We start from the raw sequence: 27,885 nt of genomic DNA on the forward strand, positions 1-27,885 counted from the left end.
TGTATGTGTAGTAGTTCCTTTTCTGCAAATTTCCACCATAGGAAACTTGATGAACACTAATGTATGGGTTTTCTTTTGATCCCACCTACAGTGGGTAGTATTTTCATATGACTGGGTGCTGGGAGAGAGCAGCAGAGGGCAGGGGTGTGTGTGTGTGTGTGTGTGTGTGTGTGTGTGTGTGTGTGTGTGTCAGAGGGAAGGTAGAGACCACAGGAAGGACCCGGAGGAGAGCCAGGCCAAATGGGTGTAACGTTAAGCCAGCGATGAAATGACGGGGTGTACTGAGTACTTCTTTAAACTTGGCCTTTAAACTTGGAGGTGCAGAATTGTGGGAGGGTTCATTTGCTCTACTTCTCAAATATGTGTCTTCTAATGAAGGGAGGACCGTGTCTATGCTAGAAATGTGGAGTCAGTGGCCTAGTCATCTTAGGGGATAACTCAACCTTGCTTTCTACTTAGAGAATCTGGATAACATCTGGATCCTTTTTTCTGCTTTCTCGTTGACCTTCACTCCCTGCCCCCACCCCGGACTGCGAAGGCCTTTCACAGACAGATACTTTGGGAGGAGCACTGGGGAGGCTTCCATACCTATGATTATGAATTTGATGTTAGTTTTCGCCATGAAAGAGCTCCCAATCTGAAGCATTAATTTTCATTACTGCCTTGACATTATACACGAATTATAGCAAATCTACTTTATGCATTATTGAACAGGCTGAGATGACTTCCCAGTTTGTAACCTTGGATATTTTTATCGTCCATTTGAAAGCCCGTTTTACCGAAAGCCATTGAGGAGAAATTAGTGTATGGTCTGTGGACAAGCACATGCATTCTTAGGCTTGAAGATAGTGCCCTCTCTGATCCGTTGTGTTCAAAAATGGACTGCATAATAGTAGATTGCAGCTTTCTTTTGTTAATAAGCTTAAAGAATCATTATTTCTGCAAAATTTTCTGTAAAGCAAATCTTAGATAAATTATACATTTCCTTTGACTTTTTTGTTAAAAAATAGAAACGTAGAAACTTGCTTGGAAGGGCCTTAAAATGAGTATATCTCTTGTCGTAGTCCAGCCACTCCACTGCTTTTAGTCGCAACTGGGAGATGACCCAGCCCCTGGTTGAGGCCCCTAGCTGTGGGACGCTTTCTGTCATTGTTCACCCACCTCCACCCTCAGGTTCTTCTCTGTTAGGCCATAGCGCTTCTTGGGTTGAGTTAAATCCATTTCTCTGTCTTTCCCACTCATTAGTGCTCTGAGACCTACGAAGCACTACAGAATAAAGCCAGCCTTTTAAAATAAGACAGCCTCTTAGATGGCTGAGGACAGTGTCTTGTTAACAGGTTGGAACACTCTAAATGTCTCCAACAATTTAAGATAAAGTGAGATGTATTTTATTAGAAAACCTACTGTTCCTTTTACCAAGATTATACTAAAGAATTTGAAGAAAAGTTGTCCTGTATCAGAGTATCAGCAAATATTCAGACTCTTTATGTCAATTTTTTTTTTTCCCAACATAAATCTCCAAATAAAAGTATTAGCTTTGAAAATATATCCTGTCAGGTATTTAGGAAAGCCACAAACTGATTGAACATTGTTTTTCTTTGCCACTCTCTCTTGGTTGCAACTTCGGGATCCTTTTATACTGTTGTATAGGTAAGACCATCACGGCTTTGCGCGTTCAAGAATTGGTTCAGTAAAAAACATATGACAGAAATGTTCACTCTGTCTGCAGAAGGCCTTTTGGAACCCGTATTTTCAGCCAACCATTGTTAAAACAACTGCTGCAGAATAAGTAGTAAACTGGTTAGAATTAAGAAGTTAGGAAGGAGCACAGGGCAGTATTGAGTCCCAAGCTAAGCTCCCTGGGTTCGAATCCCAGCCTTGGTGTTCATTTGCTTGATGCTGAGCCAGTTAGGGCAGTTCTTGATGCCTTGGTTTCCACATGAAGGTTCAGAGAGTGAGTACACGTGAGGTGGCTGGGGCATACCATGCCCACCGTGCTGTCTGGAGGGACAGTGAACAGGCGGCCCTTCTCTTGACTCTGTTACCTAGCAATTTTTCTGGGACCCTAATGTGATGGTATTAGGAAATGGGGCCTTTGGGAGGTGGTTAGGTCATGTGAGTGGAGTCCCCACAAAAGGGATTAGTACCCTTGTGAAAAAAAAGGGCCCCAGAGATCCCCCACGTGAAGGCACAGCAAGGTACTCAATGTGCTGAAGCCTTGAGCTTAGACTTACAGCCTCCAGAAATGATGAATAAATTTCTACTGTTTATAAGCCATCCTAGTTTATTGTATGTTGTTATGGCAGCCTGAAGAGACTAAGACATTGAATTTATTGAAACGCTACCTGTTACACTAAATCACTGAAGTCGTCTTTTTTTTTTTTTTTTTGGAGACAAAGTCTCGTTCTGTTGCCCAGGCTGGAGTGCAGTGGTGTGATCTCGGCTCACTGCAAGCTCTGCCTCCCAGGTTCACGCCATTCTCCTGCCTCAGCCTCCTGAGTAGCTGGGACCACGGGCGCCCGCCACCATGCCTGGCTAATTTTTTTGTACTTTTAGTAGAGACGGGGTTTCACCATGTTAGCCAGGATGGTCTCGATCTCCTGACCTCGTGATCTGCCCTCATTGGCCTCCCAAAGTGCTGGGATTACAGGCGTGAGCCACCACGCCTGGCCTGAAGTCATCTTTTTGAATTCTTTCCCCCACTGTGTTTAATTCTTATTTGCTGTGAACATAAAAGGTTTTAAATTACACAAGTAATGCGTGAATACGTGCTTGTAAAAATCTTAGGGAATACGGTAATAATTCAGGAAATAGCCAAGCCTATGTTAGTAATCTGATTGCATGTAACAGAAAATCCAATTGCAACTGCATAAATAATCAGAAAACTGACTGGTCCATGTAATCGGACCCCAGAGCCCTGCTCCCCCTTTCCTGGGGATTCTCTGAGCCTGGGGGCCCATGCAGCGGGCACAGGCAGCACCCTAAAAAGAGTGCCCATGTCCCCCTGGGTGGCTGCTGCTTGCCATTCCCTCTACATGTCTCTTCCCATTTGGGGGCTCCAGTGCCTGCTGTTCATCCAGGGTGATGCTGTGCTCCCATGGGCTCTGGGGATCCATGGCGCCCCAGCTCCCTGACCTGCACCCTCTTCTCTCCCTGTCTCCCCAGTTGGCATGAGAGCCGATGGTGGATGTGGAGGCACACAGGGAGAGGGGTGTATGTAATGAAATTGTGTTTTGAATTGCTCTTATAAATTATTTTGGTAGGTCTCCTCTGTCACCAAAAAAAGGAGACCTTAGTTATTGGAGTAAACGGCTTGAGTTGACTCTTAATAAATAGCCTCTTGAGTCAGAACAGTAAACTTGGTGACTTTGTGAACAGAGTTTTCTGAACATGGCCACATCAATCTCAAGCCCCGTTTTGGCTCTTAGGAACTACCTTATTAACAGCTGAGTTCTTACTGGGTTTTGCTCATGCCTCTGTTGCCCGTGGGATTAAAATGAAAAATCAGCCTGGAAGGTGCTCTGCCTTGCAGTTCAGCCCTCAGAGCTGTAGTGACTTTTCTGCTTAATGGTTGGATTAGTTCAGGAAACTACAAAGTCTGTGTTGTTAATTTAATTACCTACCGTGTGAGCCACAATTGAATTCTTTTGGGCTCTTACACTTAAGCTGTTCACCATCTTTGTTTGTTTGTTTGTTTTTTGAGACAGAGTCTTGCTGTGTCTACAGGCTGGAGTGCAGTGGTGCTCACTGCAACCTCCGCCTCCCGGGTTCAAGCGATTCCCCGGCCTCTGCCTCTCGAGTAGCTGGTACTACAGGCCTGCACAACCTTGCCCAGCTAATTTTTGTATTTTTGGTAGAGACAGGGTTTCACCGTGTTGTCCAGGATGATCTCGATCTCTTGACCTCGTGATCCACCCACCTCGGCCTCCCAATGTGCTGGGATTACAGGCATGAGCCACCACGCCCAGCCTCTCTTCACCATCTTTCATGTGCTGGTTCTCTATACCTCATTTTCAAAGGCATCTCTAATTTCTTTTTTTTTTTTTTTTTTTTTGAGACGGAGTCTCGCTCTGTCGCCCAGACTGGAGTGCAGTGGCCGGATCTCAGCTCACTGCAAGCTCCGCCTCCCGGGTTCACGCCATTCTCCTGCCTCAGCCTCCCGAGTAGCTGGGACTACAGGCGCTGCCACCTCGCCCGGCTAGTTTTTTGTATTTTTTAGTAGAGACGGGGTTTCACCATGTTCACCAGGTTGGTCTTGATCTCCTGACCTCGTGATCCACCCGTCTCGGCCTCCCAAAGTGCTGGGATTACAGGCTTGAGCCACCGCGCCCGGCCGGCATCTCTAATTTCATAAGACTTGATGTGAGGATTTAAGAGTGTGTTAAAATAATGGTTGTATATGCTGATGAAATTGTGATTTTTCTTCACATTCTTAATGCAGCGCTTCAGTGGGTTAGAATTTGGCCTTCACATCTGCATCAGGGGTACTGTCTTAGTGTGCTCGGGCTGCTGCCGCAGAGTCACACAGTCTGGGTGGCTTAGCAGAAATGCATTGCGTCACAGCTCAGGAGACCAGGTCCAGGCATCCACAGCGTGGGCCTCTGTGTCCTTATGGGGCCTTCCTGCATTCCTCCTGTCTGTGACCAAATCTTCTCTTATAAAGACACCAGTCAGTTGGATTAGGGCCCATCCTGAAGACCTCATTTTAACTGAACTACCTTACCAACTTTGAAGACCTTATCCTCACATGGTTATATTCTAAGGTACTGGATTTTAGGACTTCAACAGGTAGATTTTTGTGGGACACAGTTCAGCCCATAACAGGTACTGAGGTCAGATGGTCACAGGTCAGATCCCTACTTACGTCAGGTGACACTTTTGCCACTGTTGGATGTGCTGATTGACCGGTCATCTTCCAGGTGAACACAGGTTAGAGAGTTAGTCCGTGACGGAATGCGAGAGACATTGCTACTTGGCAGTCTCCATTTAGACGAGTCTTACTGTACCGCAGGTTCCCCGGGAGAAGAGCTTGGAGCAGGTGTTGGAGGCAGTTCCTCTTTTACTCTGTGTGGATGTTGTTTGTATAATTATGTGAAGTTACTGTATTGCAAGGACAGAGTGTGAGAGAGGGAGAGAGTGATTGTGTGTGTGTGTGTAGTTTTATATAGAAAACCAAGTGGAAGAGAAGAAAGCTTCCATTTAGTTGGCTTACTTTCCACTTAGCAAAGAGTAATGATTTTTATATACTAATCTTGGAACTGTTTAACAAGACAACAGAAATTGGTAAAGTTAAGAAACCAGAGGCTAAAGATTTTCTTCTTTTATTGATTTCTTTTATTTATTTATTTATTTTTGAGATGGAGTTTCGCTCTTGCTGCCCAGGCTGGAGTGCAATGGTGCAGTCTTGGCTCACCGCAACCTCTGCCTCCTGGTTCAAGTGATTCTCCTGCCTCAGCCTCCCAAGTAGCTGGGATTACAGGCATGTGCCACCACGCCTGGCTAATTTTGTATTTTTTTAGTGGAGGCAAGGTTTCTCCATGTTGGTCACGCTGGTCTCAAACTCCCGACCTCAGTTGATCTGCCTGCCCCGGCCTCGCAAAATGCTGGGATTACAGGTGTGAGCCATCGCGCCCGGCCTCTTTTATTGATTTCCGAGATGACTACCAAATAAATGAACAAGATGAAAAGTGATAACTTCAAACGAACATTGTTTTTGTGTTATCAAAATGTAGTAGTAGTCCCTTTTTAACCACTGTGTGCCGTGCCTTGTTTGAGGTGACTGACGCGTGGTCTCATTTAATCCTCAGCAGAGCTCCTCTGGCCGAGCTCTTCCCATTTTCCCATTGCCCATGTCCCCGCGGCACAGGAAGGTTAAATCGTCTCCCCAGGTGTAGTCAGCTGGTCAGTGATGAAACTGAGATGGGGACCGGGCAGTGAGGTTCCCAGCACCCTGCCCACTCACCGTGCCATCTGCTCAGAAATGTCATTACCCTTCCTTAGTGACTTGACATTATTATATGAGTTTCAGGAGGTTTTTTATTTTTAGGCTTTTGATAGCAAAATAAGCAGATGTGTTAATGGCACACATCAATTCCCAATGATTTCTTAAAGATCAATATAAAAGCAATTTGGAAAATAGTTTGCTGAAGTAAAGAGGATCCTCTGAGTATAAGAATTTTAGTCATCTGTATTAAAAGGTTCTTTTTTCGCTTAAGTGTAATTCAGTTGTCTCATCATTTTATGAGAACAAAATGGATTTTTCATTTACATTAAAGCGAAGATAAAAGAGCTGAATTAACACTGAGCGTGCAGTGTAAAGTCGGCCGCAGCCAGATTCCTGACTCGCGTCTGCCACTGTCAGCTCTGTGCTCTGAACACGTTGACCCTCAAAGCTGACTTTCCTCGTCCATGAATGTGGGTCATGTTTGTGCCTTTCCTCCGAGGAGTTATGGGGAGGACAGAATGAGAGGGTGGCTGGCTGGCAAGTGCCTTGTGTAATACTCGCACATGGGGAGCCACCTATAAATTTTAGCTTCTCCTGGCATTTGGTTGAACAGTGAGTTGATTTTGGTGAAGTTTTGGTTTCTTTTTCTCCATGGATTTTGGCTGTCTGGGAGAAAGTGGGGGCTGTAGAACACAGCAAAACTGGGTGGGGTGGAGCCGGCTCCCTCTCTCCTTAGCTTTGTGTCCTTGGGGCAAGTTCGTCACCTTCTCTGATCCCCATTTTCCTCGTGGGGAAAATCACACCCACCCCATGGAGGTGTCATGAGGGTTCAGCTTCATCACATGTGTCCCGTGCTGGGTTTCCCTGAGACTCGTTATGTAGAGGCACAGGTACAGAAGAGTCTTGCGATATTGTTTTATTAAACATAAAATTACCTAAAAACACCAATTTATTAAGCTCTAGAGCCCATTTTGCATGTATTCACCTAAAAATATGGTAACTGAATTTTTTTCTTCCCTTCGTAGGTGCTGGAGATCAGAATTTATTTACCTCTGTTTATCCAACGCTCTCTCAGCAGCTTCCAAGAGAACCGATGGAATGGAGAAGGTATGTTGTGTATTTTTTGACTGTATCCCTCTCTTCATTGTTTAAAATGAAGTACATGTTTTTAAATAAGTGTATGTTGTTTAAACATTTATGTGAACAAGTGAAGTAGCACAAGTTAAAAGCCTCAGTTCTAAAGAAACAGTGACCTCATATAATCTATGGGTCTTATTCTTTATGGAAAGCGATGGTTTTCTTTTTTTCTTTTTTTTTTTTTGAGACAGAGTCTTGTTCTGTCGACAGGCCCAGGCTGGAGTGCAGTAGCGCGATCTTGGCTCACTGCAACCTCCACCTCCCGGGCTCAAGCAATTCTCTTGCCTCAGCCTCCCGAGTAGCTAGGATTACAGGTGTGCGCTACCGTACCTGGCTAGTTTTTGTATTTTTAGTAGAGACAGGTTTTGCCATGTTGGCCGGAGTAGTGTCAAACTCCAGACCTCAACTGACCCGCCCTCCTCAGCCTGCCAAGGTGCTGGGATTATAGGCGTGAGCCACTGTGCCCAGACTACAATGGTTTTCTTAACGAGACATTGGCAAGTAGAAACAAGACAATTAATTTGAGTTAAAGACTCACTTTTATAGGAATGATCTGTGATTCTTCGTGGTTAACCAGAACGTCTTAAAGGCACAGGCATTTTGCAAAGGCGACATGTCCTCACTCAGACTCTACTTTAAAGCAGAAGAGGCCGGGCACGGTGGCTCATGCCTGTAATCCCAGCACTTTGGGAGGCCGAGGTGGGGGGATCACAGGGTCAGGAGATCGAGACCATCTTGGCTAACACGGTAAAACCCTGTCTCTACTAAAAATACAAAAAATTAGCCAGGCGTGGTGGCAGGTGCCTGTAGTCCCAGCTACTCGGGAGGCTGAGGCAGGAGAATGGCGGGAACCCAGGAGGCGGAGCTTGCAGTGAGCTGAGATTGTGCCACTGCTCTCCAGCCTGGGTGATAGAGTGAAACTCTGTCTCAAAAAAAAAAAAAAAAAAGAAGAACTGGGCTGTATCAGCCATCTTACAAGACCCTCCCTCCACCCTGGCTCCTGTGCGTTTTCCTTAAGGACAAGAAGGTAAACAGAAAGATGGTGTTTAAAACTTAGGAGCGAGGTTAGATCAGCCATCACAGGCTCTGTTGCATGTTTATAGTTAGTCGTCTGGTGACATACTCATAGGAAATCATGGGCTGGAATCCTCTTTTTGGAAAACTTATTTCTGGTAAGACCAGATGTTATTTGTAAAAAATGGTTGGATTTTATCTTGTAACATAGGTAATCTAATTTTAACCAGGGTATACAGAATTTCCTGTTATTTGTGTTTATGTAATTCGGATTCTCACAGCATTATTCCTTTCTGACCACCAGTTTGTGCCTTAGTAACATGAGGGATTAAGGTGGCTTTCTGGAGATGACTTACCAGGTGAATACAGTCTAATTTCTGTGCTGATTATAGTGTCTCACAAGATATGCATTTAGTTGCTAATATTTAATAGAAAGAGTGTACAGAGTGTAAAAGAAAAACTGCTTAACATGTGAGGAGGCCCAGTGCTGTGAAAGAGAGAAAACAGTTTAGCAAATGGAGTAATCTGTAAGTAATCTGTAAGGGCATTCTGATAGATAAAGGGAAAAAAAAGTGTGTCCATGAAACAAGATAATTTTGAGAGAAAAGTTAAATAGAGAAATTATGTAGGCCCAGTGGTGGCTCACGCCTGTCATCCAAACACTTTAGGAGGATCAGGTGGGAGGATCGCTTGAGCCCAGGAGTTCAAGACCAGCCTGAGCAACATAGTGAAACCTTGTCTCTATAAAGGAGAAACAAGATTAGCTGGACATGGTGGTGCACGCCTGTAGTCCTAGCCACTTGGGAGGCTGAGGTGAGAGGATCACTTGAGCCCAGGAGCTGGAGACTACAGTGAGCTAAGATTGCACCACTGCACTCCAGCCTGGGTGACAGAGCAAGACTCTGGCTCAAAAATAAACAAATAAAAAGAAACTGTGTAGATTTAATATTTGTATTCATCGCTTCCGCTTTCTGAAGCTCCACTAAATGGACCATGTAAATACTAAACAAATAAATGGACTAAAAAAAATTGACCAAACAAAAGCTAAACAAATAACCCTACATAAAGAACTTAAAAAGGCGGACGTGCATAAAGACAGAGAAAGGAGGAGGCAGTGGAGGCAGGGGGATGTGGCTATGTTTTTGGGAGAAAGAGAAACAGGTGGAGGAATTGGGAGAGAAAGCTGAGGAAGTTTGTGTCTTGTGGCTCCGTGAGAGGAGGGGAATTTCTGACAAGGGACAAAGTGCCAGATCTTGAAAGGCCTGGGTGAAAGCAGAGCTGGGGATGGGAGTTGGCAGAGGTGTGGACAGGGGCAGTTAGACTCAGGGTCCCCACTCCTGTCTGTAGTGAAGTGATTGCTGTCATTACCCACCCCTCCACCCCTTAGGAACCAGGAAAGTCTTTCTGTGAACAGAAGAGCTCCAGACCGTTGGATCTGAGGCACTGCAGAAGGCAAGGGAGAAGGGCCGTTGTAAAACCAGCTGGCCTAGGTTCTGAACAGGGCATAGCTCTGCTCTGGGAACCCTGCAGCCAGATCCATGCTTCCTGGGCAAAAGAATGGAGAACTTATCTCAGGAAAATTGTACGGCCCAGGGAAAAGACTACATTTTTCAGAAACGACCTTGAAATTTAGGAAAGAAATGTGTTACCTTAGGGAAGATACGTCCACCTGAAACCTCAGGATGTGGCTTTATTGGAATAAGGGTCTTCGCAGATATAGTTAAGATAAGGACCTCACTGTGAGATCATTTTCAATTAGGGTAGACCCTAAATCCAATGACAAGTGTCCTTATAAGAGGCAGAAGAGAAGACACAGGGGGAGAAGACCTTGTGAAGAGGATTAGAGTGATGAGGCCATGAGCCAAAGAATGCTGAGGATGCCAGCAGCCTCCAGAAGCTGGGAGAAAGGCAAGCAACCTCCCACTGCAGCCAGAAGGAACTAAGCTCACCTACACCTTGATTTCAACTTTCGGGCCTCATGAAATATGCAAGAGTAAGCTAAGCCTCCAGGTTTGTGGTAGTTTGTGACAGCAGCCCTGAAACTCATGCAGGAGGGCAGGTTGAGAAGGATGGGGTAGGTACTTGCTATAGTTTGAATGTGTCCCCCAAAGATTCTTGCCATGGAAACTTAATTTCTGCCCTCGTGAGTGGATTAATGTTGCTGTCACGGGAGTGGCTCCTTATCATGTGGGTGGCTTTGTTATCAAAGTGAGCTCTCTTTGGCTCTCTGGCTCTGGCCCTGTCACCATGTGATACCCTCTGCCATGTTTTGACATAGCAAGAAGGCCCTCACCAGATATTGGCACCTTGATCTTGGACTTCGCAGCCTCCAGAACTGTGAGCGCAATAACCTTCTGTTGCTTATAATTTACCCAGCCTGTGATATTCTATTATAGCAGCGGGAAACAGACCAAGACATGGATGTGTGTGTATTGGTGGGCGGTGAGGGGGAAGAGAGGGAGAGAGAGAAAAGCTTTTCAGTACTCTTCGTATTGAAGTACTTATCTCAGCCCAGCACAGTGGCTTATACCTGTAATCCCAGCACTTTGGGAGGCCAAGGCGGTTAGATCATCTGAGGTTAGGAGTTTGAGACCAGCCTGGCCAACATGGTGAAACCCTGTCTCTTCTAAAAATACAAAATTAGCCGGGCATGGTGGCACACATCTGTAATCCCAACTACCCGGAGGCTGAGGCAGGAGAATTGCTTGATCGTGGGATAAGGAGATTGCAGTGAGCCGAGATCGCGCCATTGCACTCCAGCCTGGGTGACAAGAGCGAAACTCTGGCTCAAAAAATAAAATAAAACAAAATAAAATAATTACTTTGATAAAATGTAGAAATTTGAAATTAATTGATTGGATCTAGGAAATGAAAACAATTGAAACAGAGTTTCCCAGATGCACTGAACAGCTGTGTAGCTGAAAATCAAATCAGTGTGCTGCAAGAACCGAGCTTAGAGACTCCGGATACCATTGCTAAAAGCAGGAGCAGGAGAGCACGGAGAAAAAGCTGGCTCCAGAGGATAAATCCAGGAGCTCCAGGATCCACCTGAGGGGCTTTTCAGAAGGAAAGTGGAGGGAACAGAGGACAGCTGACATTTGAAGAAGGGCTGTCAAGATTCTCCCAGAAGGGAGTCGGGATACTGCAGGAGCCTAGTGAATGTCAAGCAGAATGAAGAAAACAAAGCAAACAGAAAATCATGCCAGGGCATCAGAGAGAAACGGAAGAAGAACCAAGTATGCAGTTTCTAACAGAACTACTTACAATGCAACATAAAATACATTTACGACAGTGGGCGCCTGTAGTCCCAGCTACTCGGGAGGCTGAGGCAGGAGAATGGCGGGAACCCGGGACGCGGAGCTTGCAGTGAGCCGAGATCGCGCCACTGCACTCCAGCCTGGGCGACTGAGCGAGACTCCGTCTCAAAAAAAAAAAACGTTTACGAGCAGCCTCCCCACAGTCCTGAGGGAAAGTACCCCAGACCCTAGAATTCTTTATCATTCACAGTGTCGTCAAGATGGAAGACCGTGTCACAGCTTCCCACCCTGAGGGCCTTGCGTGAGCCACAGGTGCTGAGCGGTTTTTCCTCTAGGCCTCCAGGTGGCCGTGTGGGGCCCAGGATGGCCAGGAGTTCTGCTCCACCACTTCTGTGTGCAGAAAACCATTCGTGTCTACCCCAGAGTCCCATTCAGATAACGTGTTTATTGCTTGTCATGCTATGGAGATAGGTGCACTGAAGTGAATAAAAATATTTTCAGACATCTATAAGATCAGAAGCCTTGCCACCCTCTGAGTGATTAAAGAATGCATCCCAATATGAAGGCAAGTGAACCCAGGGATCCAGGGTGATAGCAGCGTCTGCCAGCAACATGACATGTTTTGCTGAAGTTAAGGTGTCACTTTTTAAAAAAATTAAAAATCTAAAATTTCAGATGTGTGTGAAGGAAAACAGAGAGAAGGGGAGATAGACTTTAACTTTAGTCTTTGTAGTAAAACCTTAAGTTACATACTAAGAATTAAAATGTAACCAAAGGTAGAATAGAAATAGATGATAAGACTTTCAAAGCAGCAGAGAGAAAAGATGGAAAAAGAAAACTTGATTAATCTCCCAAAGGACAGGGAAAAATAGAGCCGGCAAATAGAAAATGCACATACTTGAGCATCAGCATAGTCACATTAATGATGGTTGGTTTTAAGTTATTAAACACAGCATCCTTAGATTGGATGAAAAACAAAATTCAGCTGTAACATTCAGAAGAGATGCAGCTGCTAGAAGCGAGAAGTACAGGCATGGCACAGAGATCCATGCGGTGTGGTTCACTGTTAGAAGCATTGTTGGGCCGTCACCGAGAGCCTTGGATGAGATGCAGGGGGCGTGTGGGATTTCTTGATGGGTTCCTTCTTCTTGGGTTGAGAATAAAATAGAGGTTTGTACTGCTATTTTATTTTTGCTCTGCAAACAAGAATCTCTTATCTTTTCACCAAATAACTTTGTTTCTTGGATAAAATACAAGTTGTTCCAAAAATACGAATGCAACCCTAAAGCTTTCGTAAGTTAAAACTGCACTTTGGACATTTGGGACACACTTTTCTTCTTTTATGGTGACATAATTATAGATTCCGTTACACTGAAACTGGCTGTTGAGTCTGTAGTGGCCCTGGTTAAATGCAATACTTGGAAGAATGTATTACTGTGCCTTTATCCTTGAGGAAAATGAAAGATTTTGTGGAAATGGAACTTTGACCTGTACATGCGAACTGTGTTTAAAATAATTCATAGAATGTTTTTGAGCAGAATAGTACAGTTATGATTTGCGGTTAATATATGTGCTCTGAACTCATGGCTATGATTACATTGTTTGTTGTTCTGTTTCCCCTCTTCTGATGAATGCTGTTTAGTTGTTTTCTCAGTGACTTCAAACAATTGTTTACAGGTCCTATGGCCGGGCTCCGAAGATGATTCACCTAGAGTCTAACTTTGTTCAATTCAAAGAGGAGCTGCTGCCCAAAGAAGGAAACAAAGCTCTGCTCACGTTTCCCTTCCTCCATATTTACTGGACAGAGTGCTGTGTGAGTACCAGTGAGGGGAAGAGGACGCGCGGTGGGATAGGGTTGAAAATGTATGAGTCTAGGCTTTGTTGAGGCAGCTGTAATTTTTCAAATTTACCTTTTAACATACTCTGTTGTCCCTTCGTTCCTTGGCCAAGTGTGGGGCTTGCTGTTGCGTGTTTGCGCCCTCGTCTGGCGTGCTGTGCTCACCGTGGCCCCAAGCGCGGTTGTGTGCCCGTGTCTCCAGTCTTGTGAGCTGTCTCACTGTGCCCCATGGCTGCCAGCCTTAGTCTGAGCTGTGTTTGATCATGACTTTCAGCTTTGTTTTCATGATCCCCGTGTTCCCATCATGGCTCCGTTGTCCTTGGTCATCTGTTGTTTCTTCTGCTTGTTTGTGACCCCACTGAGGCCAGGACCATGATCTTCCTCCCTGTTGCCATGCCTGGGCAGGAGGCGCCCTGTGACTCTCCGTGGAACGAGTAGGCCTCAGCCCTGTGGCCGCCACAGCTTTCACTTGTGTTGTCTAGTTGTGTATTCATGAATCCAGAAAGAACCTTCTCATTCTTGATACACTTCTTCTGTTGTGAACTAATAGAAAATTCTGTGAGCCATTTCTTCCTGTGTATTTTGACTCAAGTAAAGCAATAAAGCAAGATTCAGCAGCATAGAAAGTACATAGATGATTACACACTGTGACATCGTAGCCTAAATCTGAGGCACAGAGGTTAATGAGCCAGGAACTGTAAGTCTGCACCTGGTTTTCCTCAGACTTCACCTCATGCACCCTTTCTCTGCTGACTTTGCTCTGCCTCCTTTCCCAGGGGCTCCACATGGACGGGGCTTGGTTCCCCAGCAGTGAGTGAGGACACACGTGAGGTGTTTTCCACCAGGGAAGCCTGCCCGTGGTTTTCACCAGGCTGCTCCACAGGCCCCCTCTGCCTGGCGTGCCCGAGAAGGACGCTGTCCCTGGTCTGCTGTGCCAGCTCTTCTCTCCATAGCCCCTGCTTGTAATGTTGGATTTGATCACTCCTTCCAGGAGTTGTCTGGTGTCTCCCTGGCGTGGGGCTGTTGTCCCTTTGCCATCAGTGATCTACCTCTCGGGAGCCGCTGTGAGACCACCTGAGTGTCCCGCCCTCACCCAGTGGCAGTTCTTTCCTGAGCCAGTCTTGACTAAGGGTGCTGACCTTTCTACCCACCTCTGTCAGCCCATCCCCTAGGCTGGGGAGCGTCCGCAGGGCCTTCCATTCAGGCAGTGGTTAAGAGTCAGTCACCTTTACTGATGCTCAGGTTGTCCCAGATTTAGCCATCAAGAGTCACTTCAGACTGGCACCTGTGTTCTTTTGAGCACTTTCTAATCATTTGTGGCATACCAAGATGTTTTAGGTTCTGGGAGCTCGTCGCCCTTGTGCTGGAACCAGCCGCATCTCCACAGAGCCCTGGTTCCTCTGGCAGCAGGTGTGCTTGCTGCTGTGGGGGCGTTGCTGCTTCTCCACCCTTTCAGCAGACAGAGCTGATGGGGATGTGCCTTAGAAATCATGAACTGGGCCGGGCGCGGTGGCTCACGCTTGTAATCCCCACACTTTGGGAGGCCAAGGCAGGTGGATCACAAGGTCAGGAGTTTGAGACCAGCCTGGCCAAGATGGTGAAACCCCATCTCTACTAAAAATACAAAAATTAGCCGGGTGTGGTGGCACATGCCTGTAGTCCCAGCTACTCAGGAGGCTGAAGCAGGAGAATTGCTTGAACCCGGGAGGTAGAGGTTGCAGTGAGCCGAGATCGCGCCACTTCACTCTAGCCTGGGAGAGTAGTAAGACTGTCTCAAAAGAAAAAAAAGAAGAAATCATGAACTGATACTGATGCGTCCAATTTTATAACCTGGAGGGCTCTTTCTTGCCTCTCATTTGTTTCTACTCTCACCAACATCAACACATTTCTGTATTTGCTCAGTGCTACAACGTGCATAAGATAGTTTCAGAATTGCTACACCCACGCCACAACTAGGAACAAGCCTACTGAGAACAGCTCCAAATTTGCTTGCAACTAAACTTTTCCTTTTGGACAGTATGTATCATAGTGTTTATGAACGTCTCCCTCAGCTTCATCCTTTTCAGGGTTTTCGTAGTTACTCTTGCATGTTTAATTTAGGCATTTTTGTTGTGATCAAAGTAAGTTTATAAATTCCCATATGCAGAACTAACATCTTGATCATGTTGAGACATACTCAAGAGCAAGGGCTGCCTTTCCGTTTGTGCAAGTCTACTTCTGTGTTACACTTTATTAGAGATGTTTAAAAATTCTCTCTCTTCTTTTAAGACAGGGTCTTGTTCTGTCACTCAGGTCACTGCAGCCTCAACCTCCTGGGCTCAAGTGATTCTCCTACCTCAGCCTCTTGAGTAGTTGAGATTACAGGCATGTGCCACCATGCCCAGCTAATTTTTTTGTATTTTTTGTAGAGATAGGGTTTTGCCATGTTGGACAGGCTGGTCTTGAATTCCTAGGTTCAAGGGATCCACCTGCCTCCACCTCCCAAAGCTCTGGGATTGCAGATGTGAGCCATGGTGCCTTGCAGGGTCTTGCTGTGTCACCCAGGCTGGAGTGCAGTGGTGTGATCTTGGTTCACTGCAACCTCCGCCCCTCTAGGCTGACGCCATCCTCCCACCTCAGCCTCCCAAGTAGCTGGGACCACACCTGGCTTTTTTTATTTTTTTATTTTTTGGTATTTTTAGTAGAGGTGGGATCTTACCATGTTGCCCAGGCTGATCTCAAACTCCTGGCCCCAAGTGATCCTCCAGCCTCAGTCCCCTGAAGTGATGGGACTACAGATGTGAGCCACTGCGCCTGGCCACTGTAGTTCAATACTGAACTGTATTTGCATTCCTGGTATAAATCTCACTTAGTCATAGTATTATTTTCTTAATGTGGTATTGGAGTCTATTGCTTCAATTTTATTTAGGAGTTTTTGCATCTATAATTCACAAGTGGTTGGTCGGTAACTTTTGTTTTATGCTCTTTTTATGAGGTTTAGGTATTGATGTTCTACGTAATTCATTAAAAGAATTTGGAAGTTTTTACTTACTTTCTGTTTCTGAAGTAATTTATGTAGCACTGGAGCTGCTTGGTCTGTAAGGTTTGATGGAATTTTGGGAAACTAGCTGGGCCAGGTACGTTTTTGTATCTTTGATGAAAATTGGTCTGTTTCAGCCATTTGCTAATTTTGATAAACTATATTTTCTTGGAAATTATGTATTTCAATTAGGTTGTAAAATTTATTTTCATTGAGGTGTATGAAGTGGTCTTTCTTTCCTTTTTTTTTCCCCCCGAGATGGAGTTTCGCTCCGCTTGCTCAGGCTGGAGTGCAGTGGTGTGATCCTGGCTCACGGCAACCTCCGCCCTTTGGGTTCAAGCGGTTCTGCTGCCTTCGCCTCCCGAGCAGCTGGGACTACAGGCGCGCCACCGCGCCCCACTAATTTTGTAGTTTAGAGACGGGGCTTCTCCGTGTTGGTCAGGCTGGTCTCAAACTCCTGACCTCAGGTGATCTGCCTGCCTCAGCCTCCCGAGTAGCTGGGACTACAGGCGCGCCACCACGCCCCGCTAATTTTGTAGTTTAGAGATGGGGCTTCTCCGTGTTGGTCAGGCTGGTCTCAAACTCCTGACCTCAGGTGATCTGCCTGCCTCAGCCTCCCGAGTAGCTGGGACTACAGGCGCGCCACCACGCCCCGCTAATTTTGTAGTTTACAGACGGGGCTTCTCTGTGTTGGTCAGGCTGGTCTCAAACTCCTGACCTCAGGTGATCTGCCTGCCTCAGCCTCTCAAAGTTCTGGGATTATAGGTGTGAGCCATCATGCCCAGCTTTTTAGACTTTAAAAACGTGCTGTCAGCAGTTATTTTCCCATCATTATTTATTTATTATTATTTTTATGAGACGGACTCTCGCTCTGTTACCCAGGCTGGAGTGCAGTGGCGTATTCTTGACTCACTGCAACCTCTGCCTCCCAGGTCCAAGTGATTCTTCTACCTCAGCCTCCCAGTAGCTAAGGTTACAGGTGCCCGCCACCACGCCCGGCTCATTTTTGTATTTTTAGTAGGGATGTGGTTTCAGCATGTTGGCCAGGCTGGTCTCCAACTCCTGACCTCAGGCGATCTCCCAAAGTGCTGGGATTACAGGCGTGAACCACGGCGCCCGGCTCCCATCATTATTTCTTATTTTGTATGTTTGTGCTTTCTCTCTTTCTTCCTTGATTAAATTAGCTAGTTCTATTTTTTTTTCCCCCCTCCAGAGAACCAGGATTTTAACGTATTCATCTGATTTACCGTTAGTCTGTTTTCTACTCAGTTTCTACTTTCATTTTTATTATTTCCTTCTTTTTGTTTTCTCATGGTTTACATTGTTCATTTTCTAGTTTTTGGGAGTTTGAAATGCACTTATTTTCATTCTTAAATTTTTATTGATATAGGTCTTTAAAGTTAGGAATTTTTCTCTGGTTACTACTTTAAATATATCCTATTGTTTTATCATTATTTTTCAGAAATTCTCTATTTTTGATTTGAATTTCCCCTTTCACTAAATAGTTGTTTAACAGAAAGCTTTTTAGTTTACAGAAAAAAAAAGAGATAAAAAATTTTTTGTTTAGAAATTTCTAGCTTTATTGCATTGTGGTCAGAAAGTGTTTATATTTTTGCTTTATAAAACTTATTTTAAAAATTTTATGAATTTGACTATTGTGTGACCTAATGAATGATCAGTGTTTTTGGACATTTCATGTGTGTTTGAGAATGTATTTTCTGTTTCCAGATTGTAATGTTAAATGTCCGTAAGACCTATCTTACTGCTTGTGTTGTTTAGGTCATTTATATTTTAAATTTTGTCCATTTGACCTATCTTTAACTGACAGTGGTTTGGTAAAGTCTTCTGTTAGTGTTAAATTTTGTCCATTTGACCTATGTTTAACTGACAGTGGTATGGTAAAGTCTTCTGTTAGTGGTGTGTTTCTGTTTCTCTTGCATCTCCTGTAGTTTCTGTTTTGTATAGGTGGTTGATGTATTATTTGGTGCTTAGGTGTTTAAAACTTACAATTTTTATGGAGTGACATATGTCATTTACAGAATGGCTTCTGGGTAGTGTATCTTGCTTAGGGAGGCCTTGTGTGTCTGAAGAGAACTGATTTTCTGTATTTTCTTTTAATAATTTTGTAATTTATGTCTTATACTGAGACCTGTATAACTTCAAATTACTTGTGTATAGTTAGGAGCTGTGGGGGTTGAGGGTCTAATTTTTCTGTCTGAATGCATAGCAGATTGGCCTAACACCATTTCCTAATAGTGTGTCTTTTCTCCGCTTACTGGGAATGTCACCTTTATTTTACACCCACATCCTGTATGCACAATATTCTAGACACTTCGGTTCTATTGATGATTGTCTATCCTGTGCTAGAATCAGACTTTTAATTATTATGCTTTTTTTTTTTTTTTTTTTTTTTTGAGATGGAGTCTTGCCCTGTTCCCAGGCTGGAGTGCAGTGGCTCGATCTTGGCTCACTGCAGCCTTTACCTCCGGGGTTCAAGCGATTCTTCTGCCCCAGTCTCCCGAGTAGCTGGGACTATAGGCGCCCGCCACCACCCCCAGCTAATTTTTATATTATTAGTGGAGACGGCATTTCACCATATTGGCCAGGCTGGTCTCAAACTCCTGACCTCGTGATCCACCCGCCTCGGCATCCCAAAGTGCTGGGATTGTAGGCCCAAGCCACCACTCCAGGCCTATTATACTTTTATAATATGTATCAATATCTTTCTTTTAAAATAAACCTTGTGGCTGTCTACATTTTCCCTTCCACATGTTGAGTGTCCAAATGTATTTTCTGAAGATGGCTGCAGCAGCATACCCATCCCACATGCTCCTCTCTGTGTGACAGTGACTTTCCTCTGTTGAAAGGCTGGGCCTGTGTTTCCTCCAGTTGAATCTGGGTGGGCCTCTGACTGTGGCAGAAGCAACACTGTGATACTCAAGAGGAAGTCATAAAAGAGAACGTGCCTTCTGCTGGATTCTCTCGGGATGCTTATTCTTAGATCCCAGCCGCCATGCTGTGAGGAAACCAAGCAGCCCCCGTGGGAAGGCCACTCGCAGGTGTTCTGCCTGCCCCAGGTGTTCAGCCTGCCCCAGCTGAGTCCCGCTGTGTGTTTTAGCTCCAGCCTCAACATGCCGCTGACACCAGGTGGAGCAGAGACCTTGGTCCCCAGCAGATCCTCTCGAGGTTGTAGGTCCATGAGCAAAAGAAAGCTTTATACCACTACAGCTTGGGGTGGCCTGTTACATAGCAGTAGATAACTGGAATATCAGTCGAAAAAGAGAAGGGTGGTGGCATTTTGATTGGGATTGCCTTGAATAAGTTACTCATTTGAGAATAATTTTAATCATGAGTCTTCTTGAATCAGGGAATGTGGTATGTATGTTTCTCCATTCTTTATGACTTTTTTCTGCCCTTGTTTTTCATAAAAGTTTTACATTTTTATTGTTAGCTTTAGCTTTTGTGGCCATTTTGAATGAGACTTTTTTTCCTTAAAATCACTTTCTAATAGAGAGCCTTTATTCTAAATCCTGATTATCATCTATTTAAAAAAAGGAGTAAGTTGATAATAGTTAGGATTTTAGATTTAAAAGTAAAACTCTTTGTTATGTTGAGTAGGTGCTTTAGGATTTATAGAGTACATCTGTAACTTACCATAATTCTTCCTTCAAGTAATATTAATTATATTACTTGATGTATAAGAGCTTTGTATCATTGACTTCTGTTTTCTCCCTCCCAGCCTTTGTTATTGTTGTCATACATTTTCTATATGTGTTAAAACCCCATAGTACATTGTTACTGTTTTTGCCTTAAACAGTCAGTTATGCCTTGGAGAGATTAAAATAGAAAAATGTCTTTTTTTTTTTTTTTTGAGACGGAGTTTCGCTGTGTTGCCCAGGCTGGAGTGCAGTGGTGCCATCTCAGCTCACTGCAACCTCTGCCTCTTGGGTTCAATTGATTCTCCTGCCTCAGCCTCCCAAGTGGCTGGGATTACAGGCATCCGCCACCACGCCCCTCTAATTTTTTGTATTTTTAGTAGAGATGGGGTTTCTGCCACGTTGGCCAGGCCGTTCTCGAACTCCTGACCCGCAGGCGAGCCGCCAGCCTGGGACTCCCTAAAATGCTGCGATTACAGGTGTGAGCCACTGTGCATATTTACCCACCCAGTTTCCATTTCCATCGCTGTCTCTTCCTTTTCTTTAAAATCTTTTTTTTTTTTCTTTTGAGACTGAATCTCATTCTCTTGCCCAGGCTGCAGTGCAATGGCGTGATCTCGGCTCACTGCAAGCTCTGCCTCCTGGGTTCAAGCGATTCTTCTGCCTCAGCCTCCTGAGTAGCTGGGATTATAGGTGCCCACCCCCATGCCCAGCTAATTTTTTTTGTATTTTCAGTAGAGATGGGGTTTAGCCGTGTTGGCCAGGCTGGTCTCAAACTCCTGACCTCATGATTCACCCAACTCGGCCTCCCAAAGTGCTGAGATTACAGGCGTGAGCCACCACGCCTGGCCAAGATTTTTTTCTTTATATTGGTTTTTAACAGTTTGATTACGGTATGCTTTGGTGTAGATTTCTTTGTATTTCTTGTGCTTGGGGTTTGAGGGTTTATTTATTTATTTTTTCTTTTTTGTGGGGGTGGATATGACCTTTATTGAGCTTATCTGCCAGAGTGGAAATAATGTCTGTACAAAACTAGATGTTTGTTACTATAACTTCTGCATCACAATTAAAATCCGAGCAGTTTTTTAAAAACAGTCAACTCAGTCAAAACCCACTGCTTCAGAATCAAGAGCTTGTTTGAAGCCACAGTAACACTTAAATATGGTTAAGACTTGAATGCAGAAATTTGGTTAGTTAGAAAGCTGATTAAACTTCTAACTTTCTCAGATAGAATTGCAGAAAGGTAAAATTGTGTTTTTCACAGAGATACAGTCCACTGGAATCACCAACACTGGACAGCTGGTATTTAGAGTCCTGAGAAACAAGGAATCCAGGCATCCTTTAGACAGTCTGCTGTTGTCCTTTCTTCCCAGTCAGAGATTTGTGGGTGTGTGAGTGACCACCACCAGCAATTGTAGCCTTGACAAGAGAATCCAATTCCTCATCTCCATGAATAGCAATTTGCAAGTGACGAGGGGTAATACACTTTACCTTTAAGTCTGTTTTTTTTTTTTTTTTGAGATTGAGTTTCCCTCTTGTTGCCCAGGCTGTAGTGCAGTGCTGCGATCTTGGCTCACTGCAACCTCCGCCTCCCAGATTCAAGCGATTCTCCTTCTTCAGCCTCCTGAGTAGCTAGGATTATAGGCATGTGCCACCACATCCGGTTAACTTTGTATTTTTAGTAGACACAGGGTTTCTCCATATTGGTCAGGCTGGTCTTGAACTCCCAACCTCAGGTGATCCTCCCGCCTTAGCCTCCCAAAGCGCTGAGATTACAGGCATGAGCCACCGTGCCCAGCCACCTTTAAGTCTTTTGATGCATTTCCTGCCAGTTCAGGCCCCTCTGTGGCGAGGTACTCCAGCATGACGGCATCGTACACAGCGGCAGTCGTGCCCACACGTCCATGACCGGCCATCCTAGATTTCAGGTGTCGATGAATACGGCCCACTGGGAACTGCAAGACGGCTCTGCGAGCGGGAAACCGCCTTTGTCGTGGCCTTTCCGGAGTCCTTCCCCGCCTTGCTGCCAGCCATTTCGAATTCTGCTGAAGCTCAAGCAAGCAAGGCAGAGAAAGGACTGATCAGACCCACGGCAAGATCCCACCACCTACTCCTTCGTCGCACCGTGATTCAGACTGCCTGGGGTTTATAGTTTTGATCTAATTTAGAACATTTTTCTTTTCTTTTTTTTTTTTTTTTTTTTGAGATAGGGTGTTACCCTGTCACCCAGGCTGGAGTGCAGTGACTCCATCTTGTCTCACCACAACCTCTGCCTCCTGGGTTCAAGCGATTCTTGTGCCTCATCCTCCCATGTAGCTCAAAGTATAGGTGTGTGCCACCATACCTGGCTAATTTTTGTATTTTTAGTAAAAATGGGGTTTCGCTGTGTTGGCCAGGCTGTTCTCGAACTCCTGGCCTCAAGTGATCCCAAAGTGCTGGGATTACAGGCATGAGCCACTGCATGTGGCCTAATTGGGATTACAGGCATCAGCCACCGCACGTGGCCTGATGTAGAACATTTTTCGTCATTGTTTCCTCAGATTGTTTTTCTGTTGCTCCCTCTTCTGGGGATTCTATGTATGTATGTTTGTACGTATGTATATATATGTGTATAAATGTTACATGAAGTACCATAACTCACTGATAATCCGTTGATATTTTTTAGTAGCCCTTTTTCTTGGTGTTTCATTTGGGTAATTGCTGCTGCTCTGTCTTCATGTTAACCTTTTCTTCTGCAGTGTCTAATCGGCTCTCATTCCACTTAGTATATTTTTCATTTTAGATGTTGAGGTTTTCATCTCTAAAAGTTCCATATGGGTCTTTTTCTTAATTAAGTATCTTCCATGTGTCTGCTTCACTTCAGTCCACTACCTTCTTCAACATATGAAATAACTAAGTGACAGTAGTTACTGTAACTCTTTTAATTGCTTTCTGTGTCATTACTGGGGCTATTTCTATTGATTGATTTTTTCTTTCGAATATAGCTTTATGATATGATAGGTCTGGAGCAGTGATCAGTCTGGGACAAATTATTCCTTACAGCCGAGGCAAGATGGTCTTGAGTTCCTCTGGTTTTCCAGACTGGCCTATGGGGACAGCCCTGTTCCCTGCCCTGTGTGACGGCCAAGCATGGGTGCTTCTGATCGTGTCTGCGGGTTCTGTTCCGGCAATGGGTGGTTCCTGCACGCACTTACTCGTTAGTTCCCTGTGGAATACTCGAGGGCCCTGTGCCGATCTACAGGACTCATTGTGTCCCTCTCCTCTCCCAACACAGTCCTAGGAAGTCTAGCTGTCTTGATCTCCCTGGCCTTGGCTCTGTGTCCTCAGCTCAGGGAGTCTGCCAGCTTCCCCTCTGTAACCCCCTGCCCTCCCCCACTCTGGTCGGTACCCGGGGGGCTTGCTGGGCTTGTTTCCCATCTCCAGGGGTTGAGGGGAGAAATCATTGTCCTTTGTTCCTTGGGGTCCATGGTCTTGAAAACCATTGATTCATGTTTCTTGGTTTTTGGTGTTTTTTTGTTTGTTTGTTTGTTTTTTGAGACAGAATCTTGCTCTATCACCCAGGCTGGAGTGCAGTAGTGAGATCTCAGCTCACGGCAGCCTCCACCTCCTGGGTTCAAGCAATTCTCCTGCCTCAGCCTCCCAAGTAGCTGGGATTACAGGTGCACACTACCATGCCCAGCTAATTTTTGCATTTTTAGTAGAGACGGGGTTTCACCATGTTGGCCAAGCTGGTCTCGAACTCCTGATCTCAAGTGATCTGCCTGCCTCAGCCTCCCAAAGTGCTGGGATTACAGGCGTGAGCCACCATGCCCACCTTGTTTTGTTTTTTTTTTTTTTTCCGGTTGGTTTAGGCAGTGGTGTAAATCCAGTCCCTGTCACTTCATCTTGGCTAGAAGCAGTTCACTCATTGATTTCTAGTTTTTGATGGAGTGTAATCTATTACTATCGTATTAATAATTAATATCATTGATGTGCAGATTGTTCTGAATTTGGCTTCTGTACTGATGTACTGAGAATGTACTGATTCTTGGAGTACTCTTTGGGCTCATCCCCTCCTTTTGCTTCATCTCAGGGCTCAGCCCTGGCTCCTTCCAGTGGGAAATGGTATTTAGAAGTCAGGACCTGGAGCTAGGGGAGAGCTTTGCTGGTGAGCTCTCGGCATGGCTAGAGAACACGTGTGTATGCCCACACGTGTACGTGCACACGTTTACATTTGTATTTCATGGGTAGCTGCTTGTGTATGTACATACATACGTGTACACATGTGAGCCCATTCGAGTCCAGCACTGCAAGGGTGATACTGGTTTCCTCCCATCTGTGTTTGTAACTCCCTTTTTCACATGGAGGAGCTGGGTGCTGGTTCTCCTCTGTGTTTCTGATGGGAGTAATCCCTCTGTGAATGACCATCCTTCTGTCACTGCTGCTCCACTCCCAGCAGGTGGATGCCCGTTCCCGCACTTGCCTGGCACAGACTTCCTCCTCACCTCACTTGATCTGCAGTACCCTTGTGAGGGCATCCCTGTCTGGGGGATGCCCTTTGTGCCCTGCTTGGCCCCTTGTACCCTTATACCCTTATTCCCCTGTGCCAGCCCCAGAATCCTTCATCATCTCACTTGGGGCTCACATCTTGTTCTGTACTTCCCTCTTCTGCCACCTGGACGCCCTCCTCACTGCTGAGCTCTGGTACCTGGGGCGGCCTGCTGTGCTTGCCCCCCGTGGCCCTGATGCCCTGCCCCTGGCTGCTGCCTCTGTCGTGGAGCTGGAGCCTTCCCCTCTGGCTTGGCTCTTGGGTCCTGCATGTGTCCCCTGCACTGCTCATGGATTTTCCTGTAGTGACTTTGTTTTCTTCTTTTTTTTTTTTTTTGAGATAGAGTCTCGCCCTGTTGCCCAGGCTGGAGTGCAGTGGCATGATCTGGGCTCACTGCAACCTCCACCTCCCATTTTCAAGCAGTTCTCCTGCCTCAGCCTCCTGGGTAGCTGGAACTGTAGGTGCCCGCCACCACGCATGGCTGTTTTTGTATTTTTAGTAGAGACGGGGTTTCACTATTTGGCCATACTTGGACTTTGTTTTCTTTAAAGACCCTTAGCTTCACTGGCTCCACTGGTCCTCTTCAGAGTCACAGAGTTGTTTTTATCGCGTCGTTTTATTTGCTCACTGGGATGAGTGATAGGCTGGATCTTGCCAACCCATTTGCCCCAGAATTATGTGGAACTTCTCTGTACTCTCTCTGTCCTGCCTCGTGCTCTGTGAGCTTTCTTCTGGAGAGTTCCTGCAAATTGACTGAGCAGATCTGCTCTAGTGTCCCCTCGGGATGTGGCAGCCCCTGCCCGGTGTGAACAACCTGGAGCCAGGACTCCTTCTTGGGTGGGGGTGGGGAGGAGTCCAGGTAAAGGGCTCCTGGTGGCCTTGTGAGGGGCAGAGAGTGGATGGCTCACCTGTGACGTGTGGATGGGGGCAGCCGGGTGCTGTGTGTCTCTTCTTGGCAGTCACGGGCTCTGGTCCCTCCTAGCCTTTGGTTTTTCTCCAGGCATGGCGCTTTGGGGCTTCCAGCAGAGCAGTTCTCCAGTGCTGTAAAATCTGTGCTTCAAGTCCCAGGAGCTGCCGTGCTATGTAAAATGTGCACTAGATAATTAAGTTACTGTCGGATATTTATTTGCAGAAAATTGAGTTTACCAGATGGTTTTAACCTCAGTTTTCAAAGTAAAAGATCTTTTCAGATTGTACAATATTTGTAATTTAAATCAGGACGTAGCAGGTTTTAAAATCAGGATACAAATGAGAAGTACTGCCTTTTTAACTTTCTATTTAGTTAATTAAACCAAAAGAGAGGCTGGATACAGAATTTAGGATTTAAGATTTTTTTTGGAGATGGAGTCTCTCTTTGTCGCCCAGGCTGCAGTGCAGTGGTGCAATCTCAGCTCACTACAACCTCTGCCTCCCCATTCAAGCAATACCCCTGCCTCAGCCTCCTGAGTAGCTGGGACTACAGGTGCACACTGCCACGCCCTGCTAATCTTCCCATTTTTAGTAGAGACAGGGTTTCACCGTGTTGCCCAGGCTGGTCTTGAACTCCTGAGCTCAGGCAGTCCGCCCACCTTGGCCTCCCAAAGTGCTAGGATTACAGGTGTGAGCCACCGTGCCCAGCCAGGATTTAAGATTTAACTCACTTGTGGATACTCTGATTGGCTTCTCTCTGTGTGTTATTCAAGAGTGACTTGAAAGTCCAGAGGAATTACGGCAGGACAGTGAGGAACTAGCAAAAGAGGAGGAAGTAGCGATTTAGATGGTAGCTGTGAGTTACTGTTTGCAGATATTTTCAGTGCCTAACTTGGAAATGAATTAAGTATCTTGGTTTTAGATTTTCTAAATCTAAATGCAGCTGGACTCTTGTGAGCAGATTTATGGAATAGAAGGGCAAGGAGAAGGGATACCAGGCAAAGTGTTTTCGTGGTTCTTTATGGAAGAGAACCAAGCTGAAGGCCTTGGCATGTATGTGGGAAGGGCCCTTTCTCTGGCAGGCTCGTGCTTGGGCATCTGCTTGAGAAGCAGGATTGATTTCTGGGGTGGCGCGGCTCCCTGCTGCCTGTCGGGGAGTAGAGCAACATTGCGGAAGCTGCGGGTCGCCTTCTGTCTGGGACCTCACAGCTGTAGCTGCTTGCCTCTGACATGGCCTTCGCAGACTTCCGGTTGGGGTGGTTCCTGGGGTACAGAGCTCAGAGGCTGTGTTAGAAGCTGGCGGGAGGCTGGCCTGGGGTTCCCGTGGGCAGTCTGGGCTGTGCCATGACTCTTGCCGTGAGACCAAGGCGTGGCCCACAGCAGGATGGCAGTCATGTAGTGCTTGGGTCCAGAGCTGGTGGCCACAGTGGACCTGAGTTTTAAAGCCCTAGCTTGCCTAACAGATGGTATTGCTGTGGGCAGCTCACTCACCCCTCTGACTCTCAGTCTCTTCATCTGGATCATTGGGACGCTCACAGCCCTTGGGGTTGTGAGAAGTGGGGATCGTGCGTGGCCGTGTGTGGCACTGAGTCCGACAGAGCTCGCCTGCAGGCTTGCTGGGCCACTGGGCTTTTTATTCCATTTAAGTCCTGAGCCTGTCCCGACGCTTCAAAACATTGCGGCCATTGCAGGCTGTTATGAGGCATATTTTGCTGTATAAACTAAAGGGCATTAGTTAACCTGCTTTCACAGTGACTTGTTTGTTTTTAGGATACTGAAGTGTATAAAGCTACAGTGAAAGATGACCTCACCAAGTGGCAGAATGTTCTGAAGGCTCATAGCTCTGTGGACTGGTTAATAGTGATAGTTGAAAATGATGCCAAGAAAAAAAATAAAACCAACATCCTTCCCCGAACCTCTATTGTGGACAAAATAAGAAATGATTTTTGTAATAAACAGAGTGACAGGTAAGTGTATCTTTAATTTTACCTCATTTGGTTAATACTTGACATGATACGGATTGCTGGCTTCCTGGGTAGTAATAACTATTTACTCAGCAATCTCGAGTGAGCGTCCATGGGGTGCTGTCAAGGAGACCTGGTGCCTGTCCTTGTGGAGTTCCTGTTCAGGCAGGCAAAGAACTCTAAGCAGCCATCTCTGAGTGTGCCGCCTGGGAGAGCGGGTCTTGGACCCATGGTCCTGGGAGGCCTCTTGGTGGGTCCTTTCTGAAGACTGACAGCAGTAACTCTTGCAGTTCTTCTCTAGAACAGGGGTCCTTAAAGGTTTTTTTTTTTTGAAATGATGGCACCTGTGTTTCTTTCTTTACCTTAACACCTACGGAGAAGTTCCTAAGAACGTTCCTAAGTTGTAAAATGCTGACCTAACCCCTTCAGAAACTGTGAAAGGGAATCCTGAAACTTTGGCGGTTAATAGATTTTATGGGCTTTCTCCGCCTTGCCCTGCTCTCTCTCCTGGGGTAGGTCGCTCCCTTTCTCTTCAGTGATGCCGTAGCCAGCTGAGCCAGTCAGCATGTTAACTCCTCTGTAATTGATGGTCTTTATCTCATAGTTTACACTAGAACTCA

At 45.6% G+C, this 27,885-nt stretch overlaps 1 protein-coding gene across 6 annotated transcripts in view; it reads left to right on the plus strand.

The window, feature by feature from the left end:
• The window catches only part of LOC105472545 (trafficking protein particle complex subunit 10), a 98,888-nt gene that overhangs the window by 14,066 nt on the left and 56,937 nt on the right, over window positions 1-27,885 (plus strand). For 2 of the 6 annotated variants that reach the window (XM_011725906.3, XM_071095790.1), the window contains 3 exons: window positions 6,970-7,051; window positions 13,030-13,165; window positions 27,072-27,268. In XM_011725906.3, the coding sequence (XP_011724208.1) occupies window positions 6,970-7,051; window positions 13,030-13,165; window positions 27,072-27,268 (415 nt within the window). Of the gene's footprint in view, window positions 1-6,969; window positions 7,052-13,029; window positions 13,166-27,071; window positions 27,269-27,885 lie in introns of those variants that run through there. The other 4 variants (XM_071095789.1, XM_011725909.3, XM_071095791.1 and 1 more) reach the window with 4 other exon arrangements.

This window comes from Macaca nemestrina, chromosome 4, assembly GCF_043159975.1.
Source record: "Macaca nemestrina isolate mMacNem1 chromosome 4, mMacNem.hap1, whole genome shotgun sequence".
Taxonomy (NCBI): domain Eukaryota; kingdom Metazoa; phylum Chordata; class Mammalia; order Primates; family Cercopithecidae; genus Macaca; species Macaca nemestrina.